The following is a 19,239-nucleotide window of genomic DNA, read 5'->3' on the forward strand; positions in this document are numbered from 1 at the left end:
GGTTCAGCATTGGAAGATCCACCCCCAAAAGTCATCATTTAAACAGAGGAAAGGAAAAAGCCATATGATCCTGTCACTAGTTGGAGAAAAAGTATTGGACCAAATTCTACAGCTGTTCATGGTAAAAGCTATCAGGAGACTAGAAGTAGAACAGAAACTTCTCAACAGATTAAAGACATGTACTCCATACTTCCAGTGAGAATGCCTTGTATGAATGGAGAAGATACAATGCTTTCTCCTTAAGGTGGGGAACAAGGGCAGATATGCTTACTCTTCATCTGTCCATTAAACTTTGAAACCTAGGCCCCACCAAAATAGTCTGGCAACAAAATGACACAACTAGGATAGGATTGGCACAGCAGAAGCAAAATCTTTATATGTAGGTGAAATGATCATCTACAGAGAAAATACTAAGAAATCTCTAGGAGCCCCTAGAACTTGTACTTGAATGTAGCAGGATTAGAAAACACAAGGTATACATAAAAATTCAGGGCTGTGTGTACTTGCTATAAATGAAGAACTGGATATTGAAATTTAAAAGTTATGTAGGTGTACAAAGGACCTAGAAAAGCCAAATTCAAAAACAAAAACAAAAGCAGTGTTGGAAGACGTTTAGCACCCAATTTTAAGACTTCTTCTAAAGCTACAGTAATCAAGGCAGTGTTGATGTAAGGAAAGACATACAGATCATTTGAATAAAACAGAGAATCTAGAAATAGAATCACATATATATGGTCCACTGAGTTTTGAAAGATTATTTAACATTAGCATTTTATAGAATATAAACTCAATTCAAGAGCCAAGGAAGAGATAGCGTCTTCAGCAAATTGCACTAGAACACCTGGTATCCGTATATAAAAAATTAACCTCAACCCTTTTTTTCCATACATGAAAATAACTTGAAGGGGTCTATGAACCTAAATAAGAAAGCCTAAAAGTATAAAGCTTTAAGAAAAAATTATAAGGGAAAATATTTATGAATTCAGGGTAGGCAAGAACTACCTAGGATACAAAAAACATGATGTATAAAAGAAAAAAAAAAGATAAATGAGATTCCATCAAAATTTAGAACTTTAAATGACATCATTAAAATGAAAAGTAGTCTTTAAACAGACCATATTTACAATGCATATAACCTATGAGCAGAATATATAAAGAATTCTTAGAGCTCATTTATAGACAACCCAACTAAAATGTAGACATAAGAGGATAAATAGCCAGTATAGCACAAGGAATTGTGTGCAACTCTAGAATCAGAAAAATACTAATCAGTACAATAATAAGATTGAGTTATACACTCATTAGGGAGATGAAGTCAAAAGTTTTAAAAGTCTTGTCATGACTTTTTCTTTTTGTTGGATTCTCCCCCTTTGGGTTTAATTTTTCATGCCCAATAGATTCATTCTTCTGGGTTTCCTGGAGTTGTGATCCTCATTGTCTTTTCCTAGGGTATTGTCTAAAATTTTTTGGAGTGCTGGTTTGGTATTCATGAAGTTCCTGAGGTGCTCTTTATCATGAAAGTATCTTATTTCTCCATCAATTTTGAAAGATAGTTTTGCAGGGTACATGAATCTGGGTTGGAGGGTGTTTTCCTTTAGGGCTTGAAATACATCACTCCAAGCTCTTCTTGCCTTGAGGGTTTGCATTGAGAAGTCTGCTGTGATTCTAATGGGCTTTGCTTTGCATGTGATTTGTTTCTTTTCTCTCACTGCTTGTAGAATTTTGTTCTTCTGTTGGATTTCTGGAACCCTAACTATTATATGCCTATGTGTAGATTTTTTTTTTTATCAAGGCTAGCTGGAGTCCTACATGCCTCACTTATCTGTATGTGAAGTTCTTTTCCCTTCCTTGGGAAGTTTTTTGCCATCACTTTTGTGAAGAGTTTATGTCATCTGCAATAAGTGTGTTTCTTGTATGCAGCATATTGTTGGAGTTTGCTTCTTGACCCATTCTGCCAGTCTATTTCTTTTGATTGGTGAATTGAGACCATTAACATTGATGGTTATAACTGAAACATATTGACTTGTCATTGCTATGACTTTTTCTTTTTGTTGGGTTCTCCCCCTTTACATTTAATTTCTTGTCATGCCAGATGGGTTCATTCTGCTTTGCTTCCTGGAGTTGTGATCCTCATTGTCTTTTCCTAGAATATTGTGTAAAATTCTTTGGAGTGCTGGTTTGGTATTCACAAAGTTCCTAAGGTGCTCTTTGTCATGAAAGTATCTTATTTCTCCATCCATTTTGAAAGATAGTTTTGCAGGGTACATCAATCTGTGTTGGAGGCTGTTTTCTTTTAGGGCTTGGAATATGTCACTCCAAGCTCTTCTTGCCTTGAGGGTTTGTGTTGAGAAGTCTGCTGTGATTCTGATGGGCTTTTCTTTGTATGTGATTTGTTTCTTTTCTCTCACTGCTTGTAGAATTTTGTTCTTCTGTTGGGTTTCTGGAATCCTAACTATTATATGCCTATGTGTAGATTTTTTTTGATCAAGGCTATTTGGAGTCCTGTATGCCTCACTTATCTGTATGTCAAGCTCTTTTCCCCTGCTTGGGAAGTTTTCTGCTATTATTTCTGTGAAGAGATTTTTTATGTCATTTGCACTCTCTCCTGTTTCTTCATTGACTCCAATCAGTCTTATGTTATTCTTCTTTGCATCATCTAGCAGCTGCTGGATTGATTTCTCATGTTCCCTTATAATTTTGAAGCAATTTTTCTTTTCCTGGTTACTAATTGCAATCTTATCTTCTATATCTGAAATTCTGTCCTCATAAATATTTCATTTTTTCCAGATCCCCTTTTGTTACCAGTTCAGTGGGTCCAGGTGGTTGAGTATCAGATTGTTCCATCTCATTGCCCTTTGGGGTTGCTGTAGGTGATCTGGAAGTCTGGTTTTGAGACTTATTTACGTGTTTTCTCATTTCGACTGGCAGGGGGGATGTTGGCGCCTGCACGGATTACCTCCTCTGAGCTGGGAGAGGTGGGACAGGGGCCGGGAGCAGCGGTAGGGATGGTGGCCCAAAAGCCCTTTCCTGTGGGCTGAGAGCAGCAGGAGGGATGGTGGCCGGGAAGCCCCTTCCTCTGGACCAAGAGCAGTGGGATGGTGGCTCAGAAGCCCCTACCTCTGGGCTAGGAGCAGTGGGAGGGATGGTTGCCCAGAAGCCCCTTCCTCTGGGCCAGGAGCAGCGGGACAGAAGGTGGCCCAAAAGCCCTTTCCTCTGGGCTGGGAGCAGCAGCAGGCCAGCATCATCCTCTTTAGATAGGCATCATTCAATCCAATGAGAGCAAGAATAGAAGAGAAGAGTGGAAGGAGGGCAAATTCTTTCCTCTTGAACTGCAACTGCTAACTTCTTCTGCTCTTGGACAATGGAGATACCAATTCTGGGGCCTGTGGACTCTGGGACTTACACCACAGCTCCTCCTATTCTCAGGTCTTCCAACTTGGGCTGAATGGCACCACTAGTTTTCTGGGTTCTTTCAGCCTTCAGGTGGCAGACTGTGGGACTTCTAGGTCTCTAAAATCATGTGAGCCAATTCCCATACTAAGTCTCCTCTCTTTGTCCTGTTGGCTCTGTTTCTCTATAGAACCCCGATACAGGCTTAGCATAGGCTGTTCCCTCCACTCGAGACAAGCACTACATACCCTTGGCGAACTCATCTTCCTGTTTTAGAGATTTCCTGTCTTACAGTTTCCCCCATCTGTTGGAGCCAAGAAAGTCCTTTTGCTTACTTGCTCCCCAAAGTATAATTCATGTCTGCTTCCAATTCCCTCACCTCACTAGTATGATTTCTCAATGATCAGCACCTTTCCATTAAAATGTAAAATCTATTACATGACATGCCATTCCTGTCAAGTTTACTATATTTTACTAAAACCCAGGAAAGTCTTGTCACATAGCAAACACTCAAAATACAGTTTTATAGTAAATACATAATTACAGTAGTGTTACCTCCCAAGTTCTTAGCCCCTCATCAATCATATTTGTTTGATGAATAAAGACAAAATTAACTGATAACTGTAATTCCAGTCTTGGTTCAGAGGTGCCTTCTCATTGAACCCTTGAGAGCCTTCTCTTCTGCATGGGACACCTTACACGATCCTACAGACATCTTCACATACCGCTGCCACTCCTCATAACTGTATGTGCTCTCACATTTTACATGTATGTCATCTCCATTTGGGGGAATTTAAGGGAAATAACTGTTACTGTTACTGTTATTGTCATCCCCATTTGATCCCTAACATACTGCAAGTGGTTGGCATATGGTAGGCTCTTAATACATTTCTTTATTAATTACTGAATGATTGTGCATTGCTACTATAAAAAAGATAAGGTGAAAAGGGAGATACCAATAACGAAGGGTTAATTTCAGAGAAGGACCGCAGAATTTGCCCTTGACTGGAGCACAAGACTGCACTAATGACTGAAACCTTGGTGCCCATTCTCAGTCTAGGCTATGCATGTGGTATCCTCTGGAATTGGGGTGTAGAAACTCGATGCAAGGAAAGCTTGACCACCTACAGTGGGGAGATCTTTATGTCATACCTGAGAACTGGTGGCCTCAAACAATAAGGCCACAGAGAAATTTGATAACACACAAGGGACAGAAATCCACAGAATACAGATGGCATATTTCTGTTTCTACTTAGAACAACCAGAGCAGCTCCATGCATCTGTGCAAACACTTTCACTTTCTTCTCATCTGGTTCACACGACAGTGTCCTAATAAAACTGCCTTCCTACAAAGCCCATTTTCCATTTGACTACCAGAGAGGAGACTCACTCTGAAGAAAGAAACCAATGTCAGTTGTGGAAAAGCCACAATGCATCAGTCTTCAAGGCAGCATCAGTCATTTGAGATTCTTCAAATCTCTACTTAAACAACAAGGTCAAAATGACATTACAGTGTCACCGGATGACCATCCTAAATGGTCCTAGTAAGAGTCATGAAATATATTGTTTCTTCCAGGACATTTCAATGCAAAGGAGTCAATGGTAAAGAATTTTGCAGTTGGTGAGTTCTGCAGAGCCAGACAAGAAGCAGTGGAGTCTTTGGGATTCCCAAAAATCACTCATCATCATGCAAAGAATGACATAAAACACAGAGCAGTGACAAGGAAAATTCCTGATAGAACAAGTCCAAATTAGAAAAATAACATGTGGATACTTCTCCCATATACCAGTTAGGGAGACCCTCAGGGCCACTAGAATAGACACACAGTTTTCTAACATAAAGAATGCAACAGACAAGAGGCAAGAGTCAGTTTCAAACCTTACCAGCCTCTTGAATGAATTGGCCAGAATGAACTCCCAGAAGAAAAATGAAATAAGAGGGGACACTAACTAGGGTATTCATGCCATAACTCTAAGCCCTACTGGTAAACTGTCATGTGATTTTCATAATCCCTAAAAGAAGTGTTTAGGCTTCTATATATAAAGCTCACACCAAGGAGAATTTCTCTGACAGCTAAAAGACTTGCTAAAATTAGAAATATTCCTTGTCACAAAATTTTCACAACAGAGTATGAAGATTGTGAAGTATGTCAGGGGAAAGCCTGAGGAAGTAGTTGTTGGAGGAAATGCGGTCTTGGAGGAAATTGGGAAGGGACATGTAGTAGGCAGAGCATAATCAAATGACAGAGAATGAAGTAATAAATGGCCCCAATCACAGAAGGAAAGTCTGCACTAAATTTTGTATGATCGCTCATCTAACATCTTTATCCACCATAAGCTGTTGGGCATTTAATTGGGTTAGGGGAAAAGGTTCACTTCACAGTCACTCTACAGTATCACTCTGCAGGACATGTAAGGACTGAAAATATTAGGCAAGACAACTAACGAGGCAGGGGGCTTATAGATTTAGGAGCCCTTGCCATTGTCTCTAATGGTCAATACAAAAGCTCACAAGGCAATAAAGAAGGTTCTAAGGAGGAGGAGGGGGAAAGCAGCAGGAGAAGAAGAAATAAAAATTTAGAAGAGATTCTGGGTGCTATGGCTCATGGAGAAAATGATCCCAAATGTTTTTGCAGCAACTCTTACTTTCTTATTACAAATCCATACCAAAATTGATATTGCATTCACTGCTATGAGAAGATTAAGTAGAAAATGAAATGGAGTTAGAAAATGAAAGAAAAGTATAACCATTCAATTTAAATCAGCAAAACCACACAGAGGGTCCACTTTCTGCTCTGTAGTATGCCAGGAGGTAGGAGTGCAAAGCGACATCAGAATATCGCAGCGGCTCCCAACAATCTCCAGGAGGAGAGCAAGACTAGGCCACCACACCTCCTGCTGCCTCACACCGGCCTCTGTGTACCTGCCAAGTCTTATTCGGTAAGAACCAGTGCATATGTCATATCTTTGGCAAGTCCTGCTTACCCCACCAGTTCCCTGGCAAGGCTGTTCTGGTCCCGTGCTCTCAGTATACACCTGTCTGTCTCTATCACGGTGCACACCACTGTGGCCTCACTGCTACCTCAGGTGCTCCTTTTTGTACCTAGTAGCTACTGCAGGGCCTGGAGCTCACAGAGCATGGAACAACTGGATACCATATGACGAACTCCACATTATTTACATAGACAAGGAATTTACTAATGCAAAGACGGGAATGAGCAGTTCTGCCCGAGAAATGAGGTGAGGCTGCTTAGAAGGTGGCATCTCCTGAGGACCAGGTCCTGCCATGGATTTTATGACCTCACAATCATAGTGACACTGTGAAATGGATCCTATCCCCATTTTTACAGCTCTGGTACCAGTGTCTGGCAAGGAACCTGCCCGAAGTTACTACATCTATGAAAAGTTTAGAATAGCTTTCTATGAGATGCTAAGAAGTTTTGAAGCCCCCAGACATTTTAAGGATAGAAATAATGTCATCAGAGATATATTTAAATTAATCACGGCAACAGAAGTGGTGAGATAACTGAAGGAGCAAGGCAGACACTAGAGTTCAGATGAGAGCTAGTTCGTTCTCCTAATGGCCTCAAAGGAGACGTTAACTCATCGGCGGAGGAGGTATGTGGCAGAAAGAGGCTGCAAAACCATTTCAGAAAGAGAACTCAGAGGATTTAGCCACCGATTACATGTTTTATTTTGAGGAAAACAGTAATTTCTGGAGACTCTGAACCTTCTGAGTCAGGCGAAGGAGCTCATAATGGAAGTATTAACCTTGAGAAGAAACCCAGAGGAGAAAATAAGTGAGATGGATGGAAAGATAATGGGGATAAATTTGGATTCGTTAAACATGAGATGTCAGTAGACTATTTCACATTTTCTGGGGAGAGTAAATAAGGATTCAAAGCTTCAAGGAGAACAAAGATGCAAATCTGGGAGTCGCTAAGAACTTGGAGATGGTTGAAGTTATGGCATGGGTGAGCTTTTTTGGAGAGCATGCTATGTGAGAAAAACCAAGAGGAGCTATTTCCAGGAGGGATGAACATTTGGCAAGCAGAAGAGGCAGGCAGTGGGCCACTAGCCCGAGGAAGAGCCAGCAGAAAGAGAAGAGGAGAACCAAGAGAGTCATTTTCACGTACATGAAAACAGGTGAGCACCAGGGAGGAAAAGCTCAGCTCTCTGCAGTGACAAGGCAGAAGAGCCCAGAATGAAGAGAACAGATCCACAAACATCACACTGTAACACCAGTGCTACGAGCAAAATAACACAAGAGCCTGGACACCCAAACAGTGGATCTTGAGAGATTCCAGAAAACCTGGCCATCAGACATGTTTCACAGGGGCATAAAAGAATCCGATATTTTGACTGCTGTGAGAGAGGGAATTATCTATAGGTTTTCTTCCTTAGAAGAGAGACCAAGGAAGCATCTCAGTGATAGTTGGGGAAAGACATACGTAGTATATTGCCTGGTGTATAGATGCTGAGAAAAATTTTATTAAACAAATGAGTTCACAGTAAACATGCTTGACCTTGAACTTACTATGAGATAGTGTACAAGAAACACTTACCAAATCCAGGGCCTCTGAAGATGCATGGCTTCAGGAAGAGATAGGTAGGACTTCTACAATGACGGAGCAATTTTTCAGAAAAACTTCCAATATTTTTATATGTATTATAGCCAGTCCCCAGTTCTGTTATTCTGCTTTTATTGTCTTAAGAATACTGACCTGGCAGTTTCTTATGAGCTGAAACATATATTTATGATACAAAACAGCAATTTCACTTCTAGATACCCAATCAAATGAAAACCACTGTTTATACAAGAAACTTTATGTGAATGCTTACAGCAGCTTTATTGGTGTTCTACAAAACTGCAAACAGCTCAAATGTCTCTCAGCTGGGGAATAAAACTGGTTATATATCCAATGGAATATGCAGTGATAAAAGCGAATGGGAGAAGGACACACATCACAACCTAAGTCTTAGTGCATTTGGGTAAGGAAATCAGACTATGATTCCACTTGCATCACATTTTGGGAAAGCCAAAACTGTATGGATAGGAAATGTCAGGGCTTGTCAGAGGCTTGTAGTAACAGGAGAGGCTGACACAAATGGGCACTGAGGAGTATTTCTTGGAGTGATGGAAATTTTGGTTTATATTTTGATTGTAGTGGTAGCCACATGTGGTGGGTTAACTAATGGCCAACTGTGAATGTCCAGCTGAAATGAATCAGCATAGTTGGGTGTGGAAGACCCACCTGAGGATTGTTGCCAACGGCATAAAAAGAGGACTGGAGGGGAAGATCTGGGCTGTTGATTTTCTAGGAGAAGCTTGCTGTGGATGGTTTTCCTGATGTGAACTTGGCTGTTCTCATTGGAGGAGGAGCTCAGGTCCTCACTGTCACTGGGAATGGCTGCTGTTCTCATCAGGGGAGCTCTGATCTTCACTGTGGGCATCACTTCCTAGCTCCAATATGGATCTCTCAGTCTGGTGGCACAAATCCTTTGTTCCACGGGGCAGGTTTTCTGGCTTCCACCACTGGCCCTTGAGCCTTCTGGGTGCAGATCCTCTATACAGACAACAGTGAGTTATTGCTGTGGACTCCAGGCCACCGGCTGGACTCATGGAGTGCATGGCCTTGGGCTCTAGGCCTTCAGCTGGACTTTTGTGGGGCATTGCTGTGGGATCCAGGCCCTTGGCTGGATTCTTTTGGTCTCTAGTGTGCAGCTAGGTCTCTTGCATTCCTCTACATTTGACTTTCTGGGTATTATAACATAATCTTATAAATTATATGTCCTGAATTAAATCTATTTTCCTTGCAAAACCCTGACTACAACACCACAGAACTGTGCACAAGTGTCAATACTTGCAGAATTATACACTAAAACTGGTGAACTTTACTATGTGTGAATTATGCCTTAATAAAAACAATGAGACAAAATGAGGGGTAATAATTAGTAGAAATGGGATCTAGTTTCAGTTGTGCCACTAACTAGCTGTTGAACCCCTGGGAATCCTCTAATTCTCTTTGAGTCTCGGTGCTCAAGTCTGTAAAATGAGATTGTACAATTTCTCAAGAGGTTATAGCTCTTCTACAAAGACTTCTTAGGCAAGGTGGTGGACCAGATGGCCCACTTCAGTTCAGCCAGCCTGTTTCAGCTGCTGAAGCATCACTGTGGAGGTGACAGGACTAAAATACCCAGCCGGTACATGTAGTTCTGGAAAGTTCTTCTTGGATTAGAATGTAGAGTTTCTAATTTTTGTCACTCCAGAAAATGGAGCTTGGCAGAGTCCATCTGGCCATGCAATTGGCAACTAAATTTTGACACATACATTTGGACAATGTAGAAAAAGTCCTTAGGGAAATAATAATGTTTAATGAGCCAAAATTGGCCATGGTAAATATCATGCTCTTTTTGCATTTTGCAGGCACTGACTACAAAGGCACTTGAAGATGGCAGCATTTACTACTATCATCTGCCTGATCTTCCAGTGGGGTTGTGGGTTCCTACTGCCCTATTTAGTCAAACTTCACAGCTGTGGATACATTTTTACACTACCCATGTATTTGTAGCTAAGAAAGTCACAGAAATGGACATTCTAGGAGTGGGGCTATACTAGAGAGCCCTTGGTATTGGGGGGACTCTTTTTGTCTCAAAATGGAAAATTCCAAGAATAAAAATAGTAATCTAGATGAGGATGTCAAAAGCTTACAGATTTGACTTTGCAAAGTATGGGCCCACTACCTACAGCTTAGCAATAATGTTATTGTGGTATAAAACATAACTTTAGATTTCCATTTTACCTATTTTTAAGTGTATAATTTAGTATGAATACAGTATATTGAAATTATTATTTAACATCTCATAACTCTTCCATCTTGAAAACTGAAACTTTATACCTAGAAACACTAATTCTTCCACAGTCTTTGGAAACTACTTTTATTTTCTCTTTATACTATGATTTTGACTACTTGAGATACTTCATATGAGTGGAATCTTGTCCTTCTGTGATGGGCTCATTTCATTAAGGTTAATCTATGCAGTAGAATGTGACCAAATTTCCTCCTTTTTAAGAGTAGTATTCTAGTGTATCTATATACAATATTTTCTTTTTCCATTTCTCCATCAAGGGGCATTTGTGTTGCTTCAATCTCTTGGTTATTGTGAATAATGCTACAATGAATATGGGGTTACAAATATTCCTTCAACATCCTCTTACGATTTTTGGAGGTATACCCAAAAGTGGGATTGGTGGGTCATATGGTGATTCTATTTTTAATTTTCTGGGAAGTTCCACAATATTTTTCATAATGGTTGTACAATTTTCCTGACCCACTAATAGTGCACAAGGGATATGGTTTCTCTAAATTCTTGTCGAGACTTAGTATTTTCTATTCTTTTAATAGTGGTCATTTTAATGGATGCGAAATGATATCTCATTTAATTTGCGCTTCTCTCATGATTACTGATGAACATCTTTTTTAATGCTCATTGGCCATTTATATAGCTTCTTTGAAGAATTATATATTCATGTTCCTTATTAGTCCATTTTAAAAATTGGTTGTTTGTTGTAACAGAGTTGTAGAAGTTCCTTATATATTCTGGATATTAACATCTTAACAGTTACCTTTTCATTCTGTTTAGTGCTTCCTTTTATGTGTACCAGCAATTATTTTTGTAAATAAAGTTTTACTGAAACACAGCCATGTCTAATTTATTTAAGTATTGCCTACGGTTGCTTTTATATGGTGGGGTAGGTGCAACAGACTCCATATGGTCAGTAAAGATTAAAATACTATTTTACCCTTTACAAAGAAAAAGTTTCCCAGCATCTAGAACAGTTCAAAAGCCATGACCTATGGTAGATGATATCCACATAAGACAACATTTAATCATCATTCAGAGAGGGGAATTATTACCTCATTTGAGAGGTCACAGGCAGTGAAGTTAAATGGATGAAAGCTTGCTATAGGCAGAAAGATCTGTTTGCTCAGTTTTCTGGTTTCGGGTATTTTATTTACATGTTCTGTCTTTACTTTTCCCTGTATGTACATTAAGGCCAACAAAGAGGACTGGGCACCATAGAGAAAATGTCAGAAGTTGATGTGACCATTAGTGCACGCTTTGTAAATAGCAGACACTCAGTATTCATTAGCTATGTGAAAAGCAGTGTGCCTAATATGCCTGGGAGTTTTTCTTCCTAGAAATAATGTCCATTATGAGAGTGCTAAGAATATTCCTTATATACTTGATCATGGGTTAATTTGAAGCGTCCCAAAAGCAATGTGCATAACTGCTGTATGTTATATAAAACACTTTCCCCCTATCTCTCATGAATCAAGTAGAAGGAAAGTGTAATAATGATTTCCAATTTCATACTGCATTTCCCAAGAGACACAGCTGAGTTTCCAGCAGGAACACACAATCAAGGAAGTCTGATAGATCAAAATTCTGGCCACTCCATGAACAGGACACAAAAGACCAAAAGGCCATCGGAGGAGGGGAACCACCTTAAAGGCACCAAAAGGATGAAGTGAAAGCAGGGCCAACTATTGACTGTGTTACTTGCAAATGCCAGACAGTTTCAGGGCCACTGTGAATCTGATCAGGGGAGTCAGGGGCAAGATTCCAGCTGAAGGACACTGACGATCTATTTCAGGAGTGTTTGTTATGAGTCACTGATCGTGATTCTAAGCTGATATGCATTTGCCAAACAAATTTGTTAAAATGACTTACAAGTTTTGTTTCCTCATTAGTATCCACAAAGAGGAAAGTACAGAGAAGGAAAGCAAAGAATTCATTTTCCCTAGTCAAGTAACCCACAGTGGCCTGGTGGAACTCTTTCAGCCCATTTATGGCCATCCTGGCCATGTCATAAAGCTCCTGGTCAACTCTGAACACTCTGGGGTAGAATAAAAAGCTTCAGACAAGTTATAAAACAGCAACAGAATATGGGAAAATAGACTTAACTCTCTATTGTATTATTTCCCTTAAAACATTACAGAATGAACTTTCAGATGCATGTATCTAATTTGGAGGTCTGATTACAAACTGATGCAAATGATTTAACGTATGTGAGTTTATAATTTCTACATCCAGATGGATGTTGCTTCCTAGAGAAAATCTTTAGAGTATATTCAGTTGTTTCACTTTGTCATTGATGTTCAAATTTGTGGCAGGTTCTTTTGAATATCTTTAGTAGGGCCAAGATTTCATCCTTTGAGGATGAGTTTCCTCTTTGGAAACAGCAACAAAACATTTAACTCTTAAATAAGGAGAGTAATCAGGCATGGTAAATAAAGCATAACCCAGGTATTGTGGTGCACACCTGTAGTCTTAGTTACTCAGGAAGCTAAGGTGGGAGAATCATGAGTTCCCATGTGACCTGGGAACATAGCAAGAGCCCGTCTCAAAAATATAGACAGATAAGATAAAGCTTGGGAGTGGGAGGTGTGGCTAGGTGGTAAAAGACTTACCTAACAAGCACGGGGCCATGGGGTTCAACTCCATACCGGTAACTAAACTAAAACAAAGCTTAGGTAACCAATAGTCCTATTGAAAATGGGCAAAAGATCTGACTGGACATTTTTCCTAAAGAAGATAAGCAGATAACCATACACACATGAAAGGGTGCTATTGGCCTGGAAGGGAAAACAATCAAAACCACAGTGAAATATTTCACATGTACTAAGATGGTTTTAAGACAGGCAACAACATGTGATGGCGGGGATGTAGAGAGATGGGAACTCTCAAACTCTCCTGGGGGGAGCAGGAAATGACGAAGTCACGCCGGCTCTGTTATCCAGGGAACTACCCTGTGCAGCAGCAACTCCCCTCCTAGGCATATACCAGAGAGATGTATTGTGTGAAATGTGTTCACACAAACACTTGCACATGGAAGTTGAAATCAGCATTACTAATAACAGCCAAATTCTAGAGACAATCTGAAGTTTATCGGTTGATGGTTAAGTAAAATATAGTGTACTCATACAATGGATATTCAGCAATAAACAGACATTAGGTATTGACATATACTTCATGGGTAAACCTTAAAAACATTATCCCAGGTAAAAGCCAATTGTAGAAGATCACATACCGTATGATTACATTTACAGGAAATGATAGAATGGGTTAGTTCTCTCAAGGAGCAGTTGGTTGCAGGTCTTGGGAAGAAATGGACAGTGTTAATGGTATGAGGTTCCTTCACTGTTTTAAAATTAATTATTGTAATGGTTACAAAACTGTGAATATAGTAAAATTCATTGAATTGTATACTTTAAATGGGTAAGTTGTATGTTTTACGAATATATCTCAATAAAGATACTAAAAATAAGGCTTGTTATAACTTAATGAGTTTGATTTAATTATGTGACTCCTGAGAGCTAAGTATATTTTGTACTCACTGTCACTCTGCACTGATTGATGTATATATTTTAGCTCTTTTAATTCTTAATCATCTCTATTGGTTGGACAGGGCTGTTGATCTCCATTTCAGAGATTAGAAAATTAGGACACAGACTCAGTAATCTCCCTGAAGTAATACAGCAGTAAATGTTAGGGCCAGAATTCAAAATTCCGGCCAATTTGATGTTAAAATCCAATCCTTCTCCTTGTTTATTTTTTAAAATTTTATTATTTTAAATACTTAATACACTCCTATTTCACAATAAAAAGTGGCACGCCGGGTATCCATCCTCTCTCCATCCACTTTCTTCCCTGCCCTACAGGTACAGCTTGGATTAGCTTCTGTGCAACCTTCTGCATTTCCTCATATAAACAAAGCACACACACATACACATCACCATTTCTCTGTCCTTGGAAAATGTAGCATACTATACATATTGTTCTGCACTTCGCTTTCTCCATTTCTCAGGCTAAGCCTGAGACCCTCCCATACTAGAATTCTCATTCTGGTGTGTGCTTCAGAGAACTGCCAACCCTAGATGTGCCATCATTAGCTGTCCCCACTAGACTGCCATTAAATCTTCCCAACAACCTATATTTAGAGACTACTTCTGAAGGCAGGAAGGAGACTCACAACACATTCAATCATTTTAAAAATACATCTATTTCCCCCCAAATAGATTACTTTGAATGTGATAACTCTCTTTTAAGTGTGTTAAAAAACTGTTGAATTCCAATGCAGTGGACTGAATGTGATGTGCCCCACAACCAACCCACAGGTTGAAACCCTAATCCCCAAGGTGAGGTCGGGAGGAGGTGGCACCTTTGTTAGGGCACCAGTGGTCTTATTACCTCAGGGCCTGAGAGCTCCCTCCCTGCTTGGACTAGGTGAGGACACAGGGAGAAAAGGGCCATGAGAAGAACCCTGTGACAAAGTGGGCTTTCACTGCACACTGAGTCTGCAGTGCCTTCATCTCAGACTTGACTGACTCCTGAAGTGAGAGGAAGCAATTCCTCTGGTTCATAATCTACCTAATTTGTGTGTTTGACTACAGCAGCAGGAATGGACTAGATCAGAGGTGGGGAAACTACGGCATTCAAGCCACAGCAGCCGTTTGTATTCCTGAAAGCGCTAAAAGGTTCGCCATCACTGGACTAGATAATCAACATCAACAGAACAATTACATTACCCCAGAGTGACAGCCGCATATAAGCTAAGGAAGTGTATTCCATTTCTGTGAACTGCAAGGGTGAGTTGACTTTTCAGGAGGCAGACCCAGGGTTTTCCAGAAACTGAGCAGTACGCTAAAAGTACTGTACTTATTCAGCATATTACACCTACTTATTAATATCTATAGAAACAAAGAATCAAATAATCAACACTGAGTAACAGATGACCCCCATGGTAAATTTCTTTCTTTTTTTCCCTGGACACCATGAATTGGCTTTATTTTGGTATTCATCCATATCACAGCATTTAGTGGTCCTGAACAGAAAGTGGGAAGCACAGCAGGTGCCAGGAGCCAGATTGGCCAGGCCCGGGTCTGCTGCACACTGAGCCGCTCCTTAGTCCCCACTGAGCATCTTGAGAAGCAGCAGCACCGAAGCCAAAGTCGGCACCAGGCCAGGTTCCTTGTTTCAGTTGTCAGATTCTGAACTAGACCCAAATGGAGGCAAAGGGGACCTCACAACAGCCCGGGTAGACCTTCTTCAGCACCTCGAAGCGAAGTGGGTACGAGGAAAGGGAACCATCCAGAGGGACTGCATGTGCTTACAGTATCTTCGTGTGGCCTTGCTCCATGGGCACTGGCAGGGATGGGGTGCTGGCAGGTTCTGCTTTCGGCTGATGGTGACAGCAGGTGGCAGAGGCCAGGACCTGAGATACTCATTTCCCAGCTGGTGGACAACCAAAGAATGTGGTTCCAAAACTACGTGAGGACGGTCAGAGACTCTTTCCAACCTTACCTGTTGGGTTCTGGCCAAGGGAAGGAAGGGTGGTGGAAAGTGTTGGGTGGTGACATTGACAAAGAGAGGAGGAGGGAAAAGCAGCACCCCTCAATCAAGGTGGGGGAGAGATGGGGGAAAGCTCTGAATTCCTCACCGAAGGCCAATTTCAGAGGGGAACGGAAGGTTACAATCTGTGCTTTGGCCAAGGGAGGGAGCAGAGGAGAGTAGGCCAGGTTGGTGGCTTGGAAGAGGGCATCATTTAAGACTTAAAAAGAAAGCAGGGTGCAGGCAAAGCACCCCCACACCCAGCAGTAGTCCCACAGTCAGTGACCTGAAACCTTCACATCTCCTCAATCAGCCAGCCCTGGCCAGGGCTCCAGGGGCGGAGGCGGCAGGGAGAGGAGAAGGCGGAGCCCCAGGCCATGTAATCAGCAGCAAGGTGACTGTGTGATGTGTCTTTTCACAGTCGAGCTGGATGTGCCCCACCAGTCATGGTGGGAATCAGTTTAAATATACTTTCTTGATCCCAGAAGTTCAACTACGTGGACAGTGGTTACACTTGACATTATGATTTGTTACAGCACAACTTATATATTTCACATGGACAAAAAATTAGCATCATTTACAGTATCTTAAGATAAGCTGCCTTTGAATGGGAGCTTCCTTTCCAGTACTTTGAGGTCTGCAAGATGTAACTAGAAAATTTACTACCATGGAAAATGAAGACTGATGAAGTAGAATTGAGGGCCGGGCGGAGGGGCAGGGCCTGTGGGTTTTTGATCAATTATTGTAACACTGCCCTTCAGGCGGCTGAGGAAGTTTCATACATATTTTCTTTAGACATCACTAAGTGTCGAAGCTCTTTCAGGACAACTTTGATGCTGTGTGAATTCTGCCATTTTGTGAGCACTGATACGGCTCTTGGGTCCACCGCTCCATTACAACTATTAACTCCATTCTTATTAATTTTTGTTACAAATCTTACAAAGAGGGGGTGCTTCTGGGTATTTAGGTCAACAGTCTATTTTGAGGCTGGATATTCGGTGTTCCCCAATTATTCTTGGAGGCCCAATTGCCATCCCTGTCCATCTTACAAGTGTCATGTCTTCATCATCTTCTAGATCTCAGCTAACTGTGCCATCCTCTACTGCTTTCTGGCCTTCTTCTGGGTCTTCCAACCATCAGAAATTGCGAGGGACTTTTAATCCCAAGCCCATGGTGGCTGCCATATTGTGTTGCTGTAGCTCGAAGGCCACCCCTTCTCCACCCACCCCGCCCGTCCAGGCTGTGACATTCAGGTAAGCGCGCACAAGCTACATTTCATATATATACACATATACGTACATATATACAAATATATATGACATACATTCAGCTCCCTTGAGTTGAGTGGAACTCCAATTCTTATTACAGTAAACCTAGACCCCAAATAAATATTTTAAGGCTTCCCTAGCTGTCTTTAGAACTTATAAAAACAACCTGTCAATTTTGTATTCCTTTTACTTTTCAAAACTATCACTTCAGTAGGGCTATGAGTTTTCTAAAGGATGTCTAACATAAAATGAGTTTGAACATAACATGTAAAAGATGGGCAGTAAGAAAGATAATGTGGCTGGAGATGAACTGGCCAAGAGCTAAGAACAATGATCCCTTCCACATGGAGTGGGATGAAAGAATGCAAAATGCACAGCTCCCTAAAGCTGAAGAAAATGATGAATGAATTGGGAAGACTGAACTCAGCATTGCCTTCTCAGAACACAAACACACATTTAGCTTAATAGGCCTGAGTACTATATACCTATCTCAGGAAAAAATCTCATAGCTTGTGCATCAAGGCCACTGAAGGCTGTACAGAATGAATCTGTAAAGCTAACACTACACAGGTGGACGGCCGTGGAGGAAAGGTGTGTAAGGCGTGCTCCATGAGCCAGGGCTCCTTCTGTTTGTCATTCCTGGAGGAGAGCACGGGCCCTGAGGGGCTCAGACACTGAACAGAACCTGAGCAGAACGCGGCTGTGCTGGAACTTTATAAAGATGTGTGCATTGTCTGCTTATAACCATAATGTGGGTTTACAGTGGGGGATTGGGAAAACAAAGATATAGTGAAAACAAGACCACACACAGATCTATAGCCCATAAAAAAACATTATCAAAATAGCAGCATATTCAATTGCAGTCCTTTTTTGATGCACATATAAGAAAATAATATATAAACACAAGGATTATGGTATAAACAAAAATTCATACATGGCTTTTCCCTCATTTCCTGAAAACTTTCTCATGTTGTACATTCTTCATGGATGTAATTTGAATGCCTGCAATATGTTGTATCTTAGGAATTTAAGCAAAATTATTTGAGTCTTTCTATATTGCTGAACCTCTCGGTTATTTCCATTTTTTTCGATTTTATAAATAGCACTGTGATGAACTGGCTGTCACATATCTTCTTATCTCTATTTTCTTGTTAAAAGAAACCTCCAAGTGTATCAGGACAGCACATTCACATTTAAATCATTCAGAGTACCAGCACCTATGAACTCGCCAATGGAAGTCTCTGGGGACAAAATTCAAATAACACATATCAAATAAGCAATACCATTTTCCTATCGTTGCAGTCTATATTTATCCTTCTAGAGCAGTCATCTTTACAGCAGTACATCATTTCCTCTAGGCACATGGACTATTACTGGGTTAATCTACATGCAATAACGTGAAACTTGGCTGACCCAGATTTCTCCAATAACAGTATGTGCGCAATTACAATATTCTGCAGACTGAAAAATACCCAAGGCTCTCAAAAACACATATTGTATCATCCTTTCATTTAGAATGATACACAATGGGCATTGAAAGAAAAATATAAAAGTTATAGCCAAGGGAGGTTAATAGCAACCAAATCTTGTGTAGATGTGTAAGTTATGGCGTGACTTAAGGTTTCTCCGAATTTTAGCTTTTTGTCTGTCACTTCCACAGTATAAAGACCATAAGTGCCCTCAACATACTGAAGTTATTAGTGATCCCTGTTAAGAGCTACATGGTCTTAACAGTCCACTCTGAAATTCTCTATAGCCTAATTTTTTAAATTATTTTTTTTTTCAAGAGGCTAAATAGGGTCCCTACAATTTCTAAAGTAGGTGTGTGTAAATTTATTCAAATGAAGGCATGTATTTAAAATATATTTCCCACTAACCAGTGAAAATGCAGAGTAAAACAAAACACAACAAAACATCCATCTCCTTCACTGGATATATTAGCTATGAAATCATGCCAAGTCCAAGGGCTTACCAAAATCAGTCGAGAGACAAAGATAATCAGGGTTATCGCAGCCAGCCTGCGATGCAGACTGTACAGTGTTCGACCCCACAGTGTATGGGACTGGTACCCTCTGAAGATGTGCAGTGCACCATCTACACAGCTGTACACGACGACCTTGAAGTTAGTTTAACTGCTGCTGGTTGCTTATTTGTTACTTACCTATGCATCTATCGCGTGAGCTAT

At 40.6% G+C, this 19,239-nt stretch overlaps 1 protein-coding gene and 1 pseudogene across 13 annotated transcripts in view; both read right to left on the reverse strand.

Annotated features, from left to right (window-relative positions):
• The window catches only part of LOC147824103 (ubiquitin-conjugating enzyme E2 variant 1 pseudogene), a 30,043-nt pseudogene extending 13,199 nt beyond the window's left edge, over nt 1-16,844 (reverse strand). Inside the window, exon 1 of the transcript XR_015442914.1 lies at nt 1-16,844. This exon is cut by the window's left edge and continues 13,199 nt beyond it. The product of XR_015442914.1 is annotated as a ubiquitin-conjugating enzyme E2 variant 1 pseudogene (transcript).
• Samd12 (sterile alpha motif domain containing 12) overlaps nt 1-19,239 on the reverse strand; it is a 422,167-nt gene that overhangs the window by 207,431 nt on the left and 195,497 nt on the right. Inside the window, exon 6 of one of the 12 annotated variants that reach the window (XM_087190714.1) lies at nt 1-19,235. This exon is cut by the window's left edge and continues 774 nt beyond it. The exons of the other annotated variants lie outside the window; for them this stretch is intronic. Within the exon in view, the coding sequence (XP_087046840.1) occupies nt 19,216-19,235 (20 nt within the window). The 3' untranslated portion in view covers nt 1-19,215. The remainder of the gene's footprint in view (nt 19,236-19,239) is intronic. 12 annotated transcript variants of the gene reach the window in all.

The sequence above is a fragment of the Heterocephalus glaber genome, unplaced genomic scaffold (genome assembly GCF_053883595.1).
Source record: "Heterocephalus glaber isolate CG9 unplaced genomic scaffold, H.glaber_assembly_v1.0 deba00001555, whole genome shotgun sequence".
In the NCBI taxonomy this organism is placed as follows: domain Eukaryota; kingdom Metazoa; phylum Chordata; class Mammalia; order Rodentia; family Bathyergidae; genus Heterocephalus; species Heterocephalus glaber.